Source organism: Erinaceus europaeus, chromosome 6 (genome assembly GCF_950295315.1).
Source record: "Erinaceus europaeus chromosome 6, mEriEur2.1, whole genome shotgun sequence".
Taxonomy (NCBI): Eukaryota; Metazoa; Chordata; class Mammalia; order Eulipotyphla; family Erinaceidae; genus Erinaceus; species Erinaceus europaeus.
The window spans coordinates 426,196-449,133 of NC_080167.1; the positions used below are offsets into that span (position 1 = coordinate 426,196).

General features: G+C 54.0%; 2 protein-coding genes across 2 annotated transcripts; one reads left to right on the plus strand and one right to left on the minus strand.

The window, feature by feature from the left end:
• The first annotated feature begins 98 nt into the window (after window positions 1–98).
• LRCOL1 (leucine rich colipase like 1) lies at window positions 99–14,701 on the plus strand. Its single transcript, XM_060192616.1, has 6 exons — window positions 99–387; window positions 7,468–7,561; window positions 12,891–13,016; window positions 13,096–13,221; window positions 13,359–13,481; window positions 14,509–14,701. The coding sequence occupies exons 2-6, from the start codon at window positions 7,475–7,477 to the stop codon at window positions 14,509–14,511; spliced, it is 465 nt and encodes a 154-aa protein (XP_060048599.1). The 5' UTR covers window positions 99–387; window positions 7,468–7,474; the 3' UTR covers window positions 14,512–14,701.
• A 3,298-nt stretch (window positions 14,702–17,999) lies between these two features.
• On the minus strand, window positions 18,000–22,680 carry FBRSL1 (fibrosin like 1). Its single transcript, XM_060192699.1, has 3 exons — window positions 22,163–22,680; window positions 20,335–20,541; window positions 18,000–19,875 (listed from the first exon to the last, which is right to left on the minus strand). The coding sequence occupies exons 1-3, from the start codon at window positions 22,415–22,417 to the stop codon at window positions 18,607–18,609; spliced, it is 1,731 nt and encodes a 576-aa protein (XP_060048682.1). The 5' UTR covers window positions 22,418–22,680; the 3' UTR covers window positions 18,000–18,606.
• Between the last annotated feature and the right edge of the window lie 258 nt (window positions 22,681–22,938).

Sequence of the window (22,938 nt, forward strand, 5' to 3'; positions counted from 1 at the left end):
AGGGGGCCTGGCAGCTGACCGTCTCGGGAGCCGCCACGTCATTGCTTGGCATGTGTGGTACACATTCGGTAGGTATCCCTGAGCTGGCAGTGGGCGGGCCAGGAATAGGTGGGCGCTGTCCAGCCAGCCAAGTCTGGGAGCCTTCCCGGCTATGTGCCATGCCCCTGGCTCTGCAGATACTCATTGTCCTGTTCTGCTCCGGCTCCACTCTGAAACTGAAGGGCTTTCCTGGTGGGTGGTAGGCGGGGCGGGCTGACGGGAGGTGGCAGTGAGCTCCAGTGACTGAGCAGTGCTGCCTGGTGCACCTGCCCCGTGGAGTCTCCACTTTGGAGTCTTCTCAGAAGCCCCTACCTGGACAGTCTGGCTGCCAGAGGAGCAGCTGAAGAGGTAGGACTGAACACGCAGGCAGCCACCCACAGGGACAGGAAACCGCTGCTGGCTGCCTCACTCCATCTTTCTTTTTTCAGATAGAGAGAGACAGAGGCCACAGCACTAAAGCTTCCTGGGACTGACAGAGCACTGTCCAGGGGAGCTATTCGGCCAGTCCTGCTGGTTTTGTTTCCTGAGTGGATCTCCCAGTAGCGGGCCAGGAACCCACAGACCCTTCCCACTCTTGGTGTCCAAGGCTGAGTGCTCTCCTGCTGAGAGAGTATGGGGCCCTTAAGTGGCACTACTAGAAAGTGCAACAGCCCAGCCGTGCTAAGGAGAGACAGATTGGGGACTGTCACCTTGGCCAGATTGGGCATCTTTTGTCCATTGAGATAGCAGGAGCTCATGTCTCACATTGGAGAGCTGTCAGATCTGTGGGTTGAGAAGATGATGCCAGCAGCCATGGGTCTCCAGGTCTATGAGTTGGCCTATGATCAGGAATTCTTTTTAAAATACTCGTAACATAAAAGTGACCATTCTCGGGGCCAGGTGGTGATGCACCTGGTTGAGTGCCTGTATTACAATGCGCAAGGGGAGTTGGGCAGTAGTGCTTCGGGTTAAGCACATGTGGTGCAAAGCTCAAGGACCGGGATGATACTTGTTCGAAGGAGTCGGGGTAGCTCAGTGAGTTAAGCGCAGGTGGCGCAAAGCACAAGGACCGGCATAAGGATCCCGGTTCAAGCCCCCGGCTCCCCACCTGCAGGGGAGTCACTTCTCAGGCAGTGAAGCAGGTCCGCAGATATCTATCTCTCTTCCCCTTCTCTCTCCATTTCTCTCTGTCCTATCCAACAACAATGACAGCAATAACAACAACAACGATAAACAAGGGCAAAAAAAGGGAAAATAAATAAATGTTAAAAAAAAAAAAAGGAACCCCATACCTATGGACATCTAATCTTTGACAAAGGGGCCCAGACTATTAAATGGGGAAAGCAGAGTCTCTTCAACAAATGGTTTTGGAAAAATGGGTTGAAACATGCAGAAGAATGAAACTGAACCACTATATTTCACCAAATACAAAAGTAAATTCCAAGTGGATCAAGGACTTGGATGTTAGGCCACAAACTATTGTTGGTATGCTTCTAAAACCCCCTTCTGTTTCATTTTGTTTAATCCCCCCTGCTTAACACTATTCTATTTACATAACCACTTCATTCTATTTACATAACCGCTATTAACAAGCACCACCCTCCCTCCAGGGCATTGGTGGTTCAGTGGTAGAATTCTTGCCTGCTCCTCCCCCTCTCCTTGTCATACCCTGATTTTCACCAGTCACTTTTCTCTCCACCCTCTCTGAGTCACATCCTGTTCCCACCCTACTGGGCTAGTATATTTTAAGGACAAGATTGTAGTTTTTAGTTTAGCTTAGCTTGGTATAGATTGCGCTGCGTCCTGCATGAATAAAGAGATACTGCCTACAGCTCAACCATGAGTCCCTGGTCGTCTGTTACCCGCCCATGAAGCCAGCCCGTCGAAAACAACAAGCTATCAGATACTTAAGAGGAAAATATTGGCAGAACTCTTTTCCGCATAAATTTTAAAGACATCTTCAATGAAACGAATCCAATTAAAAAGAAGATTAAGACAAGCATAAACCTATGGGACTACATCAAATTAAAAAGCTTCTGCACAGCAAAAGAAACCACTACCCAAACCAAGAGACCCCTCACAGAATGGGAGATCTTTACATGCCATACATCAGACAAGAGTTTAATAACCAATATATATAAAGAGCTTGCCAAACTCAACAACAAGAAAACAACCCCATCCAAAAATGGGGGGAGGACTTGGACAGAATATTCACCACAGAAGAGATCCAAAAGGCCGAGAAACACATGAAAAAATGTTCCAAGTCTTTGTCAGAGAAATGCAAATAAAGACAACAACGAGATATCACTTCACTCCTGTGAGAATGTCACACATCAGAAAAGGTAACAGCAGCAAATGCTTGAGAGGGTGTGGGGACAAAGGAACCCTCCTGCACTGCTGGTGGGAATGTCAATGGGTCCAACCTCTGTGGAGAACAGTCTGGAGAACTCTCAGAAGGCTAGAAATGGACCTACCCTATGATCCCTGCAATTCCTCTCCTGGGGATATATCCTAAGGAACCCAACACATCCATCCAAAAAGATCTGTGTACACATAAGTTCTTGGCAGCACAATTTGTAATAGCCAAAACCTGGAAGCAACCCAGGTGTCCAACAACAGATGAGTGGCTGAGCAAGTTGTGGTCTATATACACAATGGAATACTACTCAGCTGTAAAAAATGGTGACTTCACCGTTTTCAGCCGATCTTGGATAGACCTTGAAAAATTCATGTTAAGTGAAATAAGTCAGAAACAGAAGGATGAATATGGGATGATCTCACTCTCAGGTAGAAGTTGAAAAACAAGATCAGAAAAGAAAACACAAGTCGAACCTGAAATGGAATTGGCATATCGCAGCAAATAAAACAATTTTTAAATAAAAAAAAAGGATCCCGGTTCGAGCCCCTGGCTCCCCACCTGCAAGGGGAGATGCTTCACAGGTGGTGAAGCAGGTCTGCAGGTGTCTGTCTTTCTCTCCCCTCTCTCTCTGTCTTCCCCTCCTCTCTCCATTTCTCTCTGACCTATCCAACAATGACGACATCAATAACAACAACTACAACAATAAAAAACAACAAGGGCAACAAAAGAGAAAATAAATATTTTTAAAAAGTGGTCCAGGAGGTGGCGCAGTGGCTAAGGAACTAGACTCTGAAGCATGAGGTCCTGAGTTCAATCCCCAGCAGCACATGTACCAGAGTTATGTCTGGCTCTTTCTCTCTCTCCTCCTATTTTTCTCATTAATAAAATAAATAAAATCTTTTAAAAAAATGCACAAAGACCCAGGTTCGAGCCCCCAGTTCCCACCTGTAGGGGGAAAGCTTTACGAGTGGTGAAGCAGGGCTGCAGGTGTCTCTCTGTCTCTCTCCCTCTCTACCATCCCCCTCCCTCTTGATTTCTGGCTGTCTCTATCCAATAAAGATAAAAAAGTGACCATTCTCACTGTTTACACATGCATACCCAGTGGCAGCAGGCACATGCACCACCATCCTCTCCAGAACTCTCAAACCAACACTGCCCACCCACCATAGCAGACACCAGCTTCCACCTTTAGCTTCCTGTCTCTGTGGCTGTGACTTCTCCAGGAGCACACAGGGCAGGGTGCCAGGACAGGGCTCCTTTGGGACACTTCACCATGCTTGAGGATCTGGGTCCAAGCCCCTAGCCACCACATGTGGTGCATCTCCTTGTTTTTTGTTGTTTTCTGTTTACCAGAGCACTGCTCAGTTCTGGTTTATGGTGGAGTGCAGGGGATTGGACCTGGGACTCTGGAGCCTCAGGCACAAGAGTGTCTTTGCATAACCATTATGCTGTCTACCTTCTGCCTTCATGTCTCTCCTTTCTGTCTCTGTCTCTCTCTACCTAGAAAAAGAGATCTTAAAAAGTTTCACTGAGAGCAGTGAACCCCTGGTGGCTACCAGACATTACCTTTGTAAAATATTGTGTGGCTAGGGATAGCTCAGTGAGCAGGGCACAGGACTCAGGCTCCCAGTTTGCTCTCTGGCGCTGCACGTCCCAGAGTGCTGCTCTATTTCATGAAAAACTAGCTCCTATGCAGTAAATAAAAAGTCTTTTTTTGTTGTTGTTTTAATTTCACTTTTAAACAGTCCTTTGTTGCGGGAAATAGCACTCCCTTGGCGTACATGGTGTGCCATCTGTCCAACTGTGGACACTGGGTGCTTCCTTTCTGGGCTAACTCAAGACAGACGTGGGAAGCAGTGACCTTTACATGCTGGAATTATTCCTGGCAGGCAGTGTACTGTGTGGAGTGGGCTCTTTCACTGCCAGGCACAGCAAGCCCCCTTTTTTTCTCTTTGCCTCCAGGGTTATTGCTGGGGCTTGGTGCCTACACCATGAATCCACTGCTCCTGGAGGCCTCCCCCCCCTTTGTTGCCCAGGTTGTTCTATCGTTGCTGTGGCTATTATTGTTGTTGTTGTTGATGTCGTTGTTGTTGGATAGGACAGAGAGAAATCAAGAGGAGAGGAAGACAGTGGGGAGAGAAAGACAGACACCTGCAGACCTGCTTCACCACTTGAGAAACGACCCCTGCAGGTGGGGAGCCTTAAGCCAATCCTTGTGCTTCACACCATGTGGACTTAACACACTGTGCTACTGCCACCCCCTTTTTTTTTTTTTTAGAGTTTATTGACTGAGATGAGAAAGATGGGAGGAAAGAAAGAATCAGACATCACCCTGGCACATATGCTGCCAGGGATGGAACTCAGGACCTCATGCTTGAGAGTTCAATGCTTTATCCGCTGCACCACCTCCCAGAACACAACAAGCCTGGCTTTGTAAATGGGCCACAGGAGCCTGTGAAGAGGTTTGAAGCCAGGAAGAACTTCCTCCTGGTTAAAAGTAGCAAACACCACAAGGTTGAAATCTAATGCTGTTCAAGTAATGAATTGGATTCGCTTTTTGTTGTTGTTGTTGTTGCCCTTGTTTTATGGATTAGCTTTTATGTGCTCTTGTAAACATTATTTTTTTAAAGACTAAAATATTTATTTTGGGGTAGGTAGCATAATGGTTATGCAATCAGACTTTCATGCCTGAGGCTTTAAAGCCCCAGGTTCAATTCCCCGCATCACCATAAGCCAGAGCTAAGCAGTGCTCTGGTAAAAAGAAAAATTAAATTAATAAATAAATAAAAAGGGGTCGGGTAGTGGCACACCTGGTTGAGTGCACAAGGAACTGGGTTACAGTGCACAAGGAACTGGGTTCAAGCCCCTAGTCCCCACCTGCAGAGGGAAAGCTTTGCAAGTGGTGAAGCAGATCTGCAGGTGCCTCTCTGTCTCTCTCCCTCTCTATCTCCCCTCCTCCTCTCAATTCTGGCTGTCTCTGTCCAATAAATAAATGAAGATAATAAAAAAAAAACATTTTTTAATTTTTTAAATTAACAAAGCACTGTTCAGCTCTAGTTTATGGTAGTGCAGGGGATTAAACCTGGGACTTTGGAGCCTCAGGCATGAGAGCCTCTTTGCATAAACATTATACTATCTTCCCTAACTCTTAAAATTTTTATTTTAGGGTGGGGGCCTTTGTCATTTAGGGTGGGGGCTTTTGTCATTTCTTTGGAGAAGGTCATGTCATTGGCTAGTCTGTGTAACAGACACAGTAGGTAACAAGTTATGTGCATTAAAAATCCACTTTGTTGGGGGTCGGGCAGTGGCACAGTGGGTTGGGTACATGTGGCGCAAAGCGCAAGGACCTGCATAAGGATCCCGGTTCGAGCCCCCGGCTCCCCACCTGCAGGGGAGTCACTTCACAGGCGGTGAAGCAGGTCTGCAGGTGTCTTTCTCTCCCCCTCTGTCTTTCCCTCCTCTCTCCATTTCTCTCTTTCCTATCCAACAAGGACGACATCAATAGTAACAACAACAATAAAACAAGAAGGGCAACAAAAGGGAATAAATAAATATTAAAAAAAAAAAACCACTTGGTGGGAAGTCAGGCCGTAGTGCAGTGGGTTAAGCACACGTGGCGTGAAGTACAGGGACCTCCCGGTTCAAGTCCCCGGCTCCCCATCTGCAGAGGAGTCACTTCACATGTGGAGGAGCAGGTCTGCAGGTGTCTTGTCTTTCTCTCCCCCCCTCTGTCTTCCCCTCCTCTCTCCATTTCTTTCTGTCCTATCCAACAACGACGACAGCAATAATAGTAACAACAACACTGATAAACAACAAGGGCAACAAAGGAGAAAAAACGGCCTCCAGGAGCAGTGGATTCTTAGTGCAGGCACCGAGCCCCAGCAATAGCCCTGGAGGCAAAAAAAAAAAAAAAAGACTTTTATGTCTGAGGTCCCAGGCTCAATCTACAGCACCACCACAAGCCAGAGCTGAACCATGCTTTAGGGGGAAAAAAATCAATTTTATAAGAGAAAGACTAGGAAGGAGAAGGGAGAGAAAACCAGAGTTCAGGACAGGGCTCCATGGCATGGGGGCAGGGAGGGAGTCCCTGCCCTTGATGGTCAGTCATCCTGTCACTCAGTCTTTCTTTTATTCATTTATGGGAGAAAGCACCTGAGCATGGCTGGCCAGGGTCTGAGCTGTGGTCTTCATGCTCAGGAGTCAGGTGCTCTGCCCACTGCACCACGCACTGGCCCAAAACAAAACATGTGTGTTTGCTGTGTTTTTGTCACCAGGATCATCACTGGCCTTGCTCCACCACTCCTGGCAACCAGTTTTTTCCTCTTGTTCTTTTTTTTTTTTGCCTCCAGGGTTATTGCTGGGCTCGGTGCCTGCACTACAAATCCACTGCTCCTGGAGGCCGTTTTTCCCATTTTGTTGCCTTTGTTGTCAGGCTTGTTGTCATTATTATTGTCATTGCTGTTGTTGTTGGATAGGATAGAGAGAAATGGAGAGAGGAGAGGAAGACAGACAGGGGGAGAGAAAGACACCTGCAGACCTGCTTCACCGCCTGTGAAGCGACTCCCTTGCAGGTGGGGAGCCGGGGGCTCGAACTGGGATCCTTACGCCGATCCTTGTGCTTTGTGCCATGTGCGTTTAACCCGCTGCGCTATTGCCTGACTCCCCTCCTTTTTAAAAAAATTTTTTATAGAGGATGAAAGACAGAAATAGTGGTCTGGGAGGTGGTGTAGTGGTAAAGCTTTGGACTCTCAAGCATGAGGTTGTGAGTTTGATACCCGGCAGCACATGTGCCTGAGTGATGTCTGGTTTTTTCTCTCTCCTCCTTTCTCATAAATAAAAATAATCTTTAAATAAAAAAAAGAAAGACAGAAATAGCTAAGGAGAGGGAAAAAGAAACACCTGCAGCACTGGCCCCTGTGGGTGAGGATGGGGCTTGAGCCTGGGTCCCTGCACATGGTAACACGAGCACCCTGCCAGGTGAAGTACAACTCACCCCCACTGTGTGCTGTGCTGTGCTGTGCTGTGCTGTGCTGTGGCAGCTGCGGGGGCCTGCCAGCCTAACACTGCACTGCGCTCTTTCTGCCCGACAGGTGTGGGATGGTGAGCACGTGGAGCCTTCTGCTGCTACTCTGGGTGCTGCTGGAGGCCATGGCCTCCAGGAACAACATGCTGCTATCACACAAGGTGAGCCTTACGCCCTTGCTCGGGCTGTGTCTTTGTGCTTGCCTGCTCTTTGCCCTCTTTTCTGGGCTCCCTGAAAAGAAGGTCCTCCCCCTGAGGAACTGGGGTCTCCAGAGTGGCTCCTCTCACACAGAACCACCCCAAGCTCCAGCTCCAGCTAGGTCTGCGCCAGATAACCCCGGAAGGTTATCAGGGTATCCTGAAAGATGAGGGGCGCAGGCGTGGAATGAGGAAGAATGAGAGACGAGTGAGTTGATGCTGAATCAAGCTCAAGCAGACATCTCATACGCAAGCAGAACTTTATTTTTATAGTATCATAAGGCTTAGATCATTAAAACAAAAATCACTGAGGCTTTGGTCACTAATACAAAAATCACCAAGGTAGGGAGTCGGGCGGTGGTGCAGCAGGTTAAGCACACGTGGCGCAAAGCGCAAGGACCAGCATAAGGATCCCGGTTTGAGCCCCCGGCTCCCCACCTGCAGGGGAGTCGCTTCACAGGTGGTGAAGCAGGTCTGCAGGTGTCTTTCTCTCCCCCTCTCTGTCTTCCCCTCCTCTCTCCATTTCTCTCTGTCCTATCCAACAACAACAGCATCAATAACCACAACAGTGTTAAACAACAAGGGCAACGAAAGGGAAAATAAATATTTAAAATCATTAAAACAAAAATCACCAAGGCTTTGATTATTAATACAAAAATCACCAAGTAATAACAGCACAGGTGGGAGTCTGGCGGTAGCACAGTGTGTTAAGCGTAGGTGGCGCAAAGCGCAAGGACCCTCGGACCAGAGTAAGGATCCTGGTTCTAGCCCTGGCTCCCACCTGCAGGTGAAGCAGGTCTGCAGGTGTCTCTCTTTCTCTCCACCTCTCTGTCTTCCCCTCCTCTCTCCATTTCTCTCTGTCCTAGTCAACAACGATGACATCATCAACAACAACAATAGTAACTATAACAACAAGGGTAACAAAAGGGGGAAAAAAAAACAGCACATCTAGGGAACACCTCCTGTTTTGTTGAACATTCACATTCCAGGGGCACTTTTCTCCCTAGAGATCACATCACAGTTTCTATGTCGTTTGTTATTCCTGTACCTGTGTGTTAGGCAGATATCCTACTGATTAAGATTAATATTCTGTGGCCCGGGAGGTGGCGCAGTGGATAAAGCATTGGACTTTCAAGTGTGAGGTCCTAAGTTCAATCCCCGGCAGCACATGTACCAGAGTGATGTCTGATTCTTTCTCTCTCTCCTCCTATCTTTCTCATTAGAGATAAATTAAATCTTTTTTTAAATTTTTTAACTTTCTTTTTTTTTACAGCAGTACCTAGCATGCCAGCCACCTGGAGGCCTGTGGACCCTTGCTCCTAACTTTTTAAATATTTATTTATTTTCCCTTTTTTGCCCTTGTTGTCTTTTTGTTGTTGTTGTTCTAGTTATTATTGTTCTTACCGATGTCGTCATTGTTGGATAGTACAGAGAGAAATGGAAAAAGGAGGGGGAGAGAGAAAGATAGACACGAGTAAACCTGCTTTACCACCTGTGAAGGGACTCCCCTACATGTGGGGAGCAGGGGGCTTGAACCGGGATCCTTAAGCCAGTCCTTGCGCCTAGAGCCATGTGCACTTAACCCGCTACCGTCCAACTCCCAATAAATTAAATATTTAAAAAATATATATATTCTAAAAAAATTAATATTCTACCTGTATGTTTATGCCATCCTCTTGCCCCTGTGCATCAGAAGCCGTGGTTCATAGAAAGTTCAAGCTTGCTATGTTTCTAGGGGCCTTAAACAAATTGAGCAGCCCATTTTTTTTTAGCCCATTCTTCATAAAATCTGTTCCATTGTTTGATCAAGGAGTTTTGTTTTGTTCCTTACTGAGAAAGCACCAAGGTGGTGCTGACCTGGCCAGCCTCTCCATGAAGTTAAGCTCTCTAGCTGGAATCCATCTTTTGTGTATGCTCACTATGTAACTTAGGTTCTCGTGTACTGTTCCTATATAAGGAAGTGGAAGCAGGGAGTTGGGTGGTAGCACAGCAGGTTAAGTGCAGGTGGCGCAAAGTGCAAGGACCGGCGTGACGATCCCGGTTCGAGCCTCTGGCTCTCCACCTGCAGGGGAGTCGCTTCACAGGTGGTGAAGCAGGTCTGCAGGTGTCTATCTCCTCTCTCCATTTCTCTCTGTCCTATCCAACAACAACGGCATCATTAACAATAATAAGTACAACAATAAAAACAACAAGGGCACACCTATGGACATCTAATCTTTGACAATGGGGCCCAGACTATTAAATGGGGAAAACAGAGTCTCTTCAACAAATGGTGTTGGAAAAAATGGGCTGAAACATGCAGAAGAATGAAACTGAACCACTGTATTTCACCAAACACAAAAGTAAATTCCAAGTGGATCAAGGACTTGGATGTTAGGCCACAAACTATCAGATACTTAGAGTAAAATATTGGCAGAACTCTTTTCTGCATAAATTTTAAAGACATCTTCAGTGAAACGAATCCAATTAAAAAGAAGACTAAGATAAGCATAAACCTATGGAAATACATCAAATTAAAAAGCTTCTGCACAGCTAAAGAAAGTACTACCCAAACCAAGAGACCCCTCACAGAATGGGAGAAAATCTTTACATGCCATATATCAGACAAGAGGCTAATAACCAGAATATATAAAGAACTTGCAAATCTCAACAACAAGAAAACAAATAACCCCATCCAAAAATGGGGGGAGGACATGGACAGAATATTCACCACAGAAGAGATCCAAAAGGCCAAGAAACACATGAAAAATGCTCCAAGTTTCTGATTGTCAGAGAAATGCAAATAAAGACAACAATGAGATACCACTTCACTCCTGTGAGAATGTCATCCATCAGAAAAGGTAACAGCAGCAAATGCTGGGGAGGTTGTGGGGTCAAAGGAACCCTCCTGCACTGCTGGTGGGAATGTCAATGGATCCAACCTCTGTGGAGAACAGTCTAGAGAACTCTCAGAAGGCTAGAAATGGACCTACCCTATGACCCTGCAATTCCTCTCCTGGGGATATATCCTAAGGAACCCAACACACCCATCCAAAAAGGTCTGTGTACACATGCTCTTGGCAGCACAATTTGTAATAGCCAAAACCTGGAAGCAACCCAGGTGTCCAACAACAGATGAGTGGCTGAGCAAGTTGTGGTATATATATATATGTACACACACACAATGGAATACTACTCAGCTATAAAAAATGGTGACTTCACCATTTTCAGCCTATCAATCTTGGATGGACCTTGAAAAATTCATGTTAAGTAAAATAAGTCAGAAACAGAAGGATGAATATGGGATGATCACTCTCAGGCAGAAGTTGAAAAACAAGATCAGAAAAGAAAACACAAGTAGAACCTGAACTGGAATTGGTGTATTGCACCAAAGTAAAAGACTCTGGGGTGTGGGTAGGGGGCAAGAATACAGATCCAAGAAGGATGACAGAGGACATAGTGGGGGTTGTATTGTTATATGGAAAACGGGGAAATGTTATGCATGTACAAATTATTGTATTTACTGTTGAATATAAAACTAATCCCCCAATAAAGAAATTAAAAAAAAAGTGGTCTAGGGAGTCGGGCGGTAGCGCAGTGGGTTAAGCACATGTGGCGCAAAGCACAAGGTGGGGCGTAAGGATCCTGGTTCGAGCCCCCGGCTCCCCACCTGCAGGGGAGTTGCTTCACAGACTGTGAAGCAGGTCTGCAGGTGTCTTATCTTTCTCTCACCCTCTCTGTCTTCCCCTCCTCTCTCCATTTCTTTCTGTCCTAACAACCACGACATCAACAACAACAACAATAAAAAACAAGGGCAACAAAAGGGGAAAATAAATAAATAAATATAAAAAATAAAAAACAATAAGGGCAACAAAAGGGAATAAATAAATATTTTTTTAAAAAGGGGGAGTCGGGCTGTAGCGCAGCGGGTTAAGTGCAGGTGGCGCAAAGCACAAGGACTGGCATAAGGATCCCGGTTCAAACCCCGGCTCCCCACCTGCAGGGGAGTCGCTTCACAGGCGGTGAAGCAGGTCTGCAGGTGTCTGTCTTTCTCTCCTCCTCTCTGTCTTCCCCTCCTCTCTCCATTTCTCTCTGTCCTATCCAACAACGACAACAACAATAATAACTACAACAATAAAACAACAAGGGCAACAAAAGGGAATAAATAAAATAAATATTTAAAAAATAAAAATAAAAAAAAATTTTAAAAATAAAAAAAAGGGCAGAGATAGATAGCATAATGGTTATGCAAAGAGACTCTCATGCCTGAGACTCCCAGGTTCAATCCTCCACACCACCGTAAGCCAGAGCAGTGCTCTGGTAAAAAAAAAAAAAAAAAAAAAGGAAGTGGAAGCACCGTGGTGGGTAGTAGATTAAGGCCCATTGTAAGGGCCAGGTGGTGGTGGCACACCTGGTTGAGCACACGTTACAGTGCTCAAGGACCTGGGTTTGAGCCCCCGGTTCCCACCTGCATGGGGAAAGTTTTGTAAATGGTGAAGCAGTCCTGCAGGTGTCTCTGTCTCTCTCCCTCTCTATCTCCCCTACCCTCTCAATTTCTGGCTGTCTCTATCCAATAAAGATAATTTTAAAAAAGGGCCCATTGTATCTAGGCAGATACTATAACTTTCCATTTATTAATTATGCATGTGTGGTGGCCCCTACACGGTGGGAACCACCAATCTTTCTCTATATTTTAGACAGAATAGGAAGTGTTGTAGATAAAAAGGGAAAACAATTTTTCCTGTTGGAGCCTCCTGAAAAATTCTGCATTACTGTTATTGCTTGTTGTATTATGATCAATCTTACAGAGTGCAGTGCAGGTTTTGTCATAATTTTTGTTATTGGTCAGGCTGAGCCTGGCCATAGGTAACTATTATTAAGACCATACAGAGCTTAATCCCAGGCCCCATCCATGGCAGAAGGCAGGATGGTGTCAGTTTGGCCTGGAGAGTCCAGCCATGCTGAACTCTCTATGAAGCTGGTACCATGTCAAGCAGCTCACATGGTGGTACCTGCACCACTGTGCCCCCAGGACTGTGACCTGGGAAGACTGCTTCAGAGGCAGGGCAAGCCAGCCAAGGCAAAGGACCAATGTGAGGCACTTTGCTGTACATCTTGGGAAAGATTCATGTTGACCTGGGATGGGCCTGGGACAGGTTAATGTCGGCGGGATGTATCCGGTCAGTGGGGTGAATGGAGCCACCCTCAGGCCTGTGAATTGACTGGGAGCTTCACACAGAGGAAGGTGGTCTCCAAGCAGACAGGGCTGCCACCTGCTGGGCACTGGCTCAGTTCCCTCTCTCGCTCCCTGCAGGTCATCGGTGAGCCTTGCCACAGCCATGAGGAGTGTCAGAGCAACTGCTGTACCACCAACAGCCTGAACCCGCAGAAGTTCTGCACAGCCCAGACCATCTTCCTGCAGTGCCTGTCTTGGCTCAAGGTGCTTGCTGGCGAGGAGGGTGCTGGGGAGGAGGGTGCTTGCTAGGGTTGGGCTATAGCAGGTGAGCCCTCTCCCACAGCCCAACGGGCACTTGTGCTTGAAGTCAGCCGAGTGCCACAGCAACTGCTGCACCATCAATCACATCAAGGAGAGCAGCTTCTGCACCACCCGCAACCTCTTCCTGCAGTGTGTGCCCTGGCGGAAGGTGAGAGCTGGGGGTATGGAGGCCGGGGAGTCCTGGGGAGCTGAGGGGAGTGGGGAAGCTGGGGACACAGCACTGGGGAGTCCTGGGGGGCTGGGAGTGAGGCTCCCAGTCCCTGCTGTCCTGGCCTCCTTCTGCAGCCACATGGGAGCAGATGCAAAGGGCACGAGGAGTGCCAGAGCAGGTGCTGCCTGAACCTGGGCGATACCCAGCGTACCTGGTGTGTGCCCCGCACAGGCGTCCTGGCATTGTGCCTGCCTCTGGTGAGCCCGGAAGGTGGGGTCCTTTCCTGCAGCTACCTCTTGGGGGGCATAGAGGTGAAAGGTCCCTTCCTGCCCTTGCCTCCTAGGGTGTGGGGAGCTTGCTAGGTCTGCTTCCAGGTAGATGTGGAAGGAGAGGGGCAGGCAGGTGAAGCTGTGCTCATCAAGGTCCAGATAAAGCATGCTGCAGGGCAGATACCCCCCCACTCATGGACCCTGCCCCAGATGAGGCTTCAGGTTAAGTTGCTGGAAGTCAGGGTGTGGGGGGCTCAGGTCCAGGCATGCAACAGGTGTGAGAATGTGAGCGGGTGTGGACAGAGGGGCTGGGGAACAAGGGAGGAGAATCAGGGGCAAGGAGCAGAGAGCTGGGGCCAGGGGAGGATTAGGGCCAGGGGCAAGAAATCTGGGGGCAGGGGAGGAAGATAAGGGGCAGGGGAGGGGGGTAGGGCCAGGGAGGAGGACTAGGAGCAGGAGGAGGAGGGTCAGGGGCAGGGGCAAGAAATCTGGGGGCAGGGGAGGAAGATAAGGGGCAGGGAAGGGGGGTAGGGCCAGGGAGGAGGACTAGGAGCAGGAGGAGGAGGGTTAGGGGCAGGGGCAAGAAATCTGGGGGCAGGGGAGGAAGATAAGGGGCAGGGGAGGGGGGTAGGGCCAGGGAGGACTAGGAGCAGGAGGAGGAGGGGCAGGGGCAGGGGCAAGAAATCTGGGGGCAGGGGAGGAAGATAAGGGGCAGGGAAGGGGGGGTAGGGCCAGGGAGGACTAGGAGCAGGAAGAGGAGGGTTAGGGGCAGGGGAGGAGGGCTGGGAGCAGGGCAGGGCAGGGCAGGGAGAGGAGGGCATGGATGTATGACAGTCATCCTCATGTGAGTTGAGTACACGCTGTGGTTCTTACAAGCCTGCATTCTCTGCTGAGCGGCCCCAGGTCACATTTGGGTACTCTGTGTTGGGCCAGCTGGCCCTGTGCTGGGTGTCCAGTCACTGAACAGTGGCTACCGCTCCTGGTGAAGGCCTGTTCTTGCCTCTGTTTCCTCTAGTGACAGGGACTAGATGTGCTGAAGAGCCCCTGCAGACGTGGCCCCTGTCCTCAGCTCAGCTGGGTGGGCACTCTGGCCCTCTTTGGACACTGGCCCAGGTGGTGTTACTGTCCCTTGAAGAAGTCCTGATCTGTCCAGCAGGCTGAGCCCTACCGTCCACACACAGACACTCCCAATAAACACTGCCAGCCAAGCTGTCTCTCCTTTCAGGGGCAAACAGCCCTGTGTACACGTGGAGCCAGTGGTGAGGCTGAGAGGCCCTGGCTCTGGCTTAGCCTGGGACAATGGCTGAACCTGGGGTCCCCTCTGCTCCCCTCCCAACCGAGACCTTACAGGAAATCAGCCAAGGCCACTGCTCCCACCCTGCTAATGAAATAGGGGTTGGGAAGCCACACAGTTTGGTTAACACACAAGAAACAGAGGAGCACCCCAACAGGGCAGATCCATGTGTGAAACCAAGAGCACAAAGCAGAAGAAAAATACAAGAGTTTTGGGAGGTACTAGGAGTTTGTATCTTTTGCTTCATCTTGGAGCATCCCCTCAATATGCCATTAAAGCAAGTGACCCCCCCAAAAAAATGAGGTCCCCCTGAGGCTAGGGGGCTAGGGAGTTGGCTCGGCAGGTAGAGGGCAGGACTTGGAGTGGGGACTGGGTTTGATCCCAATCACTGTATAGTCTCTTACAAATACACTATAATTCCTAAAAATAAAGATGGGCCCTGGGCTGGCGGGCTGGCTCACTTGGACATTGGTTCCCAGCCTCCACTGCATAGAGAGAAGCCTGGTGTGTCCCCTCTTAGAGTCAGGTTGGAGTGGTGAAGCCCCAGTGATGGCCAGAGAGAGAAGAGGCTCTTCAAGATGGCCTGTCCCCACGCAGAGGCCATATTTGCCTGCAGGTGCCATATTGTCAGGCCCCTCAGGGCAGAGTGGGTCCAGGACACAAGGGTGTCAGGTGGCCCTGAGGCACAGTTGGCCTATGACTATACTGGGCTTCAGGCAACACTGCTGGACAGTGACAGGACACTGCAGGCTGTGAAGGGAGCCAGGGCAGCTGGGGGATTGGTAGCAGAGCAGCCCATGAGCCTTGGGTGGGGACCAGGCCCTGGGAACGGACAGGAAGTGCAGGCCAGTCGGGCCAAGGGGACACATGTCCCAGGCTTGGGGCAGGCCTTTCTCCCCAAACATGGGCCTGGGACATGCAGCAGGATGATGCCAGGGGCACAGACACTCTGAGGGAACACAGGAAGCTAAGGCCCACTGTGGGGATGGATGGGCAGGGACCAAGGGCCAGAGAAGAGCTGTAAGAACATGGAAATCAAGCAGGAAGGAGCCCAGCAGCTCAGGGAGCAGGGCTGTGCACCAGGAAAGCCCGTGCAGGGCAACCCCGAGATCTGGGGCGTGTGGTGGGCGCTGGTGCTCTTGCAGGACACACATGGGCCCATGCCGCCCACTCCTTGATCTTCATGCAGACGGGTGCCTGGCTCCCCACCCAGGATACAGGCCAGGTGGGTGGGCACACATGGGAGCAGCTCTCCTTGAAGGGGCCCCATCCAGGCTCAACACAGCACTTTCCCCTGGAGACACCTGGGGGACAGCAGCCTGTGTGGAGGTAAGGATGGCCCCCTCTGCAGGGAGGGGCAGAGAGAGGAAAGGGGTGGGATGGGTTAGAGTGGGGGGGGGGCACAGAACATGGGGGTAAGGGGATGGGCAGCAGGAGAGCAGAGCCTTACTCACCAGCACTGCCCTTGGCCTTGATCTAGGCTGTGTCTAGCAGTCCTGTCCCACCCGCGTGCCCAGCCTTGGGCCAGGAGCATCATGGGTGTCAAGCAGGATTGGGCCTTCCTTGGGGGTGAAGGAGCCTCCCCCCAGCGGGTGGTGGTGGGGAGCTGGGTATTAGATGGCCAGGTGCTATTGGGAGGGGTGGGCCCGGGTGCTAGGTTGACCCAGTTTTGGGGGTGGGGATGTGGGAGTCTGAATTTGCACCTGACAAACAACTGTGTCGGCCAAGAACTGCTCCTGCTGCCCAGTGCTTCCTGTTGTCCTCTTAGCTGGGGGCCTAGCCCTCAACTCCTGAACAGCCTGATAGTGGCTGGGGGACCCTCTGTCCTGCCCCAGGACACCCACCGCGGCACCCACGGGTGTAGGTGCAGTTCCTGCCGAACTCTAGGAATCAACCCACATCACAGACATGGGGGGGGCGGTGAGAGGCGGGGGGAGGGCAGAAGAAGCCAGACCTGTGGCCTGGGAGACATGCTCAGGCAAAAGCCAGCAGCAGTGCTTCAAACCCGGGGAGGGGGGGCACAGGTGCAGGCAGGGCCCCAGGTAGCCTCTGAGGAACTCTGGTGGCGGTGGGCGTGGGCTGGAGGAGGGCAGGGCAGTGGAGCCCCAGGAGCACACAGAAGATAGGCTCTGCCAATAGGTCCAGCTGCAGCTGCCGAGGACAGTGGGTGGCTGTGCCAGGGCCACACAGGACTGGTGTTGACTTCCGGAGTGGCATCTGCCTGTGTTCAGCGTTTGACATGGGAAAAGTTGCCATAGGTGTCTGGGGTCAGCAAAGGGGAGTGGATATGGCAGAGAAGCAGCAGCCTGGCACCCTAACAAGCCAGCCCTGGGAGGCCAGTTCCCCTAATTGCTGGTAGCAGAGGTACTATGTGCCTAGGCCCCTTGTGATGGAACAGGGGCAAGGCTGTCCTGGGCCCTACCTCCCCAGCCCTTCCATCCAGGGAAAGTCTCAGTTGCTTGGGCCCACAACTTCGAGGTGGCACAGACATTGGCCTCCAGCTTCTCCCCAGGGTGTCTATGGGGAGGGAGGAACCCAGGTGGCCCCCATTGATAGGCAGGAAATTGGGGTGCAGCAGGGACCCCCACAGGCCCTGGTGTCTTCATGAGGACCTTAGAGGCAAGTGGCCCTGTCAAGGCAGTGCCCTGAGGGTGACAGGACAAGGCCTGTCCCTGTCCTCACCCCTTGACAGGAGTCACCCAATGCAGCCTAGACCAGGACATTCAGGACCTCCAGGCACCCTTCTAGGGCCTGACCACAAACACCCCTGCATCCCAGGGAGAGCACAGCCTTGGTGCCTGGGCTCCTGTTCCAGGGCCACGCCCTCTTCTTCAGGCTCCCCGCCTTCCCATGTGCCACAGGACAGGAACTTGGGGGCCCAGTTGAGGCAACCCCCACCCTGGAGCAGAGCCAGGAATCTCCTTACCCAGGTTCAGCTAGACCCCAACAGAGGTATTGTGTGAAGCATCTTCACCCTGCCTGACTCACTTTCCCCTGGCCCCCAGTGCCCAAGATCCCCCCTCCAGGGGCATCAGGAACCTGGGGTGGCACGTAGTTAGTCAGAACTTCAGGTTCCTGTGCCAGCCTTGCCCAGCAGGAGGCCCCCCGACCAGAGTCCCCTGGGAGTCCCCAGGCCACACACCCCCAACCATATGCTGTTGGCTGTCTCAATGCTCCTCCTTGTGTTCAATTATAGACACCAGATGCTACTGTAAAAATAACAACATGGCACTTTTTTATTTTAACAGAAAAATGTTCCCTGTTCTGTAAAGAATGGAGCCCAGATAAGGAGTCACCCCAAGGCATTAAGAAAAGGCCTGGGAACAGGGTGCCTTCCTCTGGAGAGGGATATGACAAGCCAGAGGTGAGCCGAGCTCCCACCCAGAGTCCAGGGATGCCCACATTCAGTCTGCACCTGCAGCCTCTCCTGACCCCGGGGCTGGGTATCTGTCACCAGTTCCAACTGGCCACCCTCTGTAAGACTCAGATGACAATAGCTCCCGTTCTGCCCAGCTGGGGCAGGGCAGAGGGTGAGGCTCATGACCGTGTCCCCCAGGTAACACTGGGCAACACACAGCTGGCAGAGACTGGCACACAAGACTTCCAGGAAGAGGTGCAAAGGTAGTGCCCCCCTACCCTGGGCAGGTGTGACAAGATACTAGGGTCCTCTCCACTTTTGATATGGGGAACCCAGCCAGCAGGCCTCCTGGTTCCAAGAGCAAACGGACAGGCCTTCTCGGCAGCTCATGGTCAGTCTGGTGGAGGGTCTTGGGCCATAGGCAGAGGTAGTCCGGCCCCTTCTGGGGTGGTCTGGAGGATTCAGGCCCCAGGGCTCACAGATGGGGCCTGGCGGGCCACTGCAGGGGTGCAGGAGCGAGTCCGGCGAGGCCTGAGGGGCTGGCAGGGGTGGCTAGGGGTCAGGATGGAGCGCCGGGGTTGGTGGGCCCGACCTAGGTCCAGCAGAGCATGCCGGGGCTGGCTCGGGTGCCCCAGGAGGGGCTGGTGTGGTGGCCGTCCCAGGAGTGATGGGGGCTCTGGTGTGGGCAGCAGTGGCTGGGGTTGGCCAGACTGGCTGCGGTCCAAAAGCGGCCGCAGGGGCCGGCAAGGCTGCTTGGGGCCCAAGAGTGGCTGCTTGGGTGGATGGGGGTGTTCTAAGAGTGGCCGCTTTCGTTGGCGTGGCTGTCCAGGGCCCAGCAGTGAAGGTTTTGGAGGTTCAGGCTGCTCTGGGTCACCCCCTAATGGCTGGGGTTGTCCCGGGCCCAGCAGTGACCGCCGGGGCCGGCCTAGGAGAGACCTCCGAGGCAGGCATGGGGCTGAAAGTGCCCGCCTTGGGCAGCAGCACTGACCTACGAGGGCAGTGGAGGGCCGGCGTCGTGGGCGCATTGTGAGCAGTGACTGTGGGGGATGGCACCACTGGCACTGGGCAGGCTGTGACCGGAACGGTCGGTGGCGCTGTCCTGAGGATGGCCTGCCAGGCCGGCCACGGAAACATGGGTGGACCCATGTCCGCACGGGCCAGCAGCGGTGCCAGAGGTTCAGCAGGGGTCGCCAGTGGTGGCGTGGGCCCAGAAGGGAGCGCAGGGGGCGGCAGCGGTGGCACAGACCCAGAAGGGAACGCAGGGGCCGGCAGCGGTGGCACTGTCCCAGCAGGGAACGCAGGGGGTAGTAGTGATGACAGGGGACCAGGAGGGAACGCAGGCACCAGCAACGCTGCCTAGGGCCCAGCAGTGCCCAGTGTGGGCGAAAGGGCCGGTCCAGGAGTACCCGCCGGGGCCGGCTGCACTGACCTGAGGCTGGAAGCGGCCGTTGGGGGTGGCAGGGCTGACCTGGGCCCAGAAGTGACCGTCGGGGCTGGCAGGGCTGCCTTGGGCCTGAAAGTGGTCTCTGGGGCCAACTGCGCTGACTGGGGGGTGGCTGTCGGGGCAGGTGGGGCTGCCTGGGGTTCCGGAGAGTCTGCTGGGGCTGGCATCGCTGGCAGGGATCTGAGGCTGACCGTTGGGCAGGGTGGAGCTGCTGCTGCTGTTCCTGGGCTGGGCTGTTCTGGTCCCAGGAGCTGTCTGGGAGTGCCCCTCCTTCTGAGGAGCATACCTGCATGGAAGAGACAGCACACGTGTTCCCCTCACCCACCCCCGGGCATAGGGCAGGCTGTCCTTGACCAGCAGCCCCACTGTCCAAGAGTATAGAGCACAAGCCTGAGCACCCATTCCAGACAAAAAGTACAAACCAGTGGCCCAGAGGGGAAAGCAGCTGCAGAGCTGACTACAGCCAGAGCCCATCAGGTCCCACTCTGGGCAATGGTGGAGAAAGCCTATACCTTCCCTTAATGTCCAGACACCTGGCACCAGACGTGCTGCTGTGAGCTGTGCAGGTGGAGAGTACTCAGCCTTGAGGCTGCCCCGCCCTCACTGCCAAGCACCTGAGGTGAGCAGCTCATGCCACACAGTCATGGAGTACAATGTCAGGAAGGGAAAACGCTGACAGGTGGTGTCCAGGGGCTGGTGTGGCCCAGGGCACCCAGGAAGAAAGGGGCTCCCGGCCTGTGCTCACCTGCTTGGATGGCTGCAGGGGGACCTTTTCCCCCTGGCCATAGCGGGGCTCCAAATCCTGTTGGGGGCTGCTTGGCTCTGGGGCCAACCCATTTTCATTTGACTCTGTAGCCGACACCACTGAGCTGACCTCCACTTCTTGGGGCTTCTTGGCCAAGAGACACTCCCATTTCTGCTTCCGCTCATGTGGCTCCAGGGCCAAGTCCTTCTGTGGAAGAGGAGAGAGAGGCCGATAGGTGTGACTCTGACCCTGGCAAGCCCACGACAGCCCATCATTGTAGGTGCTGGTGCTGAAGGCTCCCGGGAGCATCCATTCTGGTGGAGTGGGTCAGACTGGTTTGCCAGAGCTGGAGTCTGGGGCAGCTTCCCAAAGACCTCAGCTGGTGAGGACTGGAACAGCTCGTTGCGGCCAGGGCCTAGGTCTTGCTAGGGAGTTTCAAAAGGCTGCTTGTGTTTAACAACTCTGACGCAGATCCCCACGGAGGCCCAGACCCCTAAGGTCTGGCAAAACAGAGCGGAACTGCCCAGTGGATGGGGAGACAGCCCGCAGAGCCACTGACACCACAGGAAGCGTGTGTGGAGGGACAACAAAACCCCCACAGAACCAAGGCCGGACACGAGAGCACTTCCAGGAGTCCGACGTGTGGCTCCCACAGGCTGTCCAGGGGACACGGGGATAAGGCTGCCCCAAAGCGGGTCATGCTGCAGCCTGTGCAACCCCCAGACGACCTTTGCACTCCAAAGCCTACTCCAAAAGAAACAGGCAGAGGCCTCTCGGCTTGCCACCCCACAGGGCACGAGCCACAAGACATGGGGTCGGCTCTTCCAGCTCACAGGTCCTGCTGGGACTCGAAGCTGCCCCTCCAACCCCGGAAAGCAGACAGGAGCAGGACGTGCTGGTGTAGCGAGGAGGCGATGGCAGGAGTGGAGTGCAGAGACTTCAGGGCAGCGCCTGGGCAGCCCTCCCTGCCCCAAGCCCCCACCTGAGTCACCCAGGAGTGAGAGGCCTAGCCCTGGGAAGAGAAGGCTGGTCCAGCAGGTGCCAGGGGGAGTCCACTGGACCGAAAGACTAGCCTGGGTGATCGCTCGGGAGCACCCCAGCCACTCGCAACCACTCAGCTGGCAGGAAGATCACGTGGCTGGCCAGGTCACCCACCCAAGGGTCTGGGCTTGGCCCTGGCTTAGGGTTGAAGGGACGAGTCCCAATGCTGTGCCCAGTCCTCACCCAAGAAGGTGAGTCACTTGGGGTTAGGGTGGTCCCTGGGGTGGCCTGGGAGGGAGGGTGCCCTGAGGCGGAAGTGCTTGGGGTGGGGGGAGGGGCGGAAGGTGCCCTGAGGCGGAAGTGCCTGGGGTGGCGGGGGTGGGGGGGAGGTCCCCTGGGTGGCCTGGGGGAGCAGAGGGTGCCCTGAGGCGGAGGTCACCGGGGTGGCCTGGGGGTGCGGAGGGTGCCCTGAGGCGGGGGTCCCCGAGGCGGGCTGAGGGAACGGAGGATGCCCCAAGGCGGAGGTCCCTGGAGTGGCCTGGGAGAGCGGAGGGTGCCCTGAGGCGGGTGTCCCCGGGGTGGCCTTGGGGAGCGGAGGGTGCCCGGAGGCGGCGGTCCCGGGCGGGCTGAGGGACGGAGGGTGCTCTGAGGCGGCGGTCCCGGGCGGGCTGAGGGACGGAGGGTGCCCTGAGGCGGCGGTCCCCGGGGCGGGCTGAGGGACGGAGGGTGCCCTGAGGCGGCGGTCCCCGGGGCGGGCTGAGGGACGGAGGGTGCCCTGAGGCGGCGGTCCCCGGGGCGGGCTGAGGGACGGAGGGTGCCCTGAGGCGGCGGTCCCCGGGCGGGCTACCTGTAGGGCGTCCAGCGAGCTGAAGCTGGCGATGGCGAAGCCGTCGATGACCTCCTCGTCCTGCGAACCCGATTCGTGGCGGCGGCGGCGCGGGGGACGCAAGGGGCGCGGCGTGCGGGGCGCGGGCAGCAGCCCCGCGTTCTCCTTGCCGGGCCCGGGCTCAGGGTCGTCGCCCGCTGCCAAGCTGGGCTCTCGGCCGCGGGTCCGGGTGTGTCCCGCGCGGGGGCGCCGGCCGGGCCGGGCCGCGGCCTCCATACCGTCCGGGGGGCAGGAGGCGGAGGTCAGTGCCGGGCCCCGCGCGGCCAGGGCGCCCCGGCGCGGCACGGTGCGCGCATGGCGTCGGGGCGCGCTCGGCGGCCCGGCCCGCGGCCCCGGGGACGCGCCCCACGGCGGGCGGCCGGCGGGCGGCCGAGCTGGGGCGCCCTGACTCGTGAGGCGGCGGCAGCGCCTCAGCGCATAACAACTGACGCACTTCCGCCTCGACGCCAGCGCGCCGGAAATGGGCGTGCGACCTGGGGTCAGCCACGCCCGTTCAGGACACGCCCGTTAACCACGACCACGCCCCTTTACCAAGTAGCCACGCCCTTGCGTGACACGCAGCCCCTCCCCTAGGCGGGGCTCCCCTCCCTCTGGGGTCAGAGGGCAGCGCGTGTGCGCCGAGTCCGCGCAGCCTGACACGTGGTGGGGTGACGGCCGGAGGGGTCGGGCGGGGAGGGGTGCACCTGGGGGCCCCGGGCGGGCCGTGGGGCCTGGGGTGGGGCGGCCCAGCTGGCCAG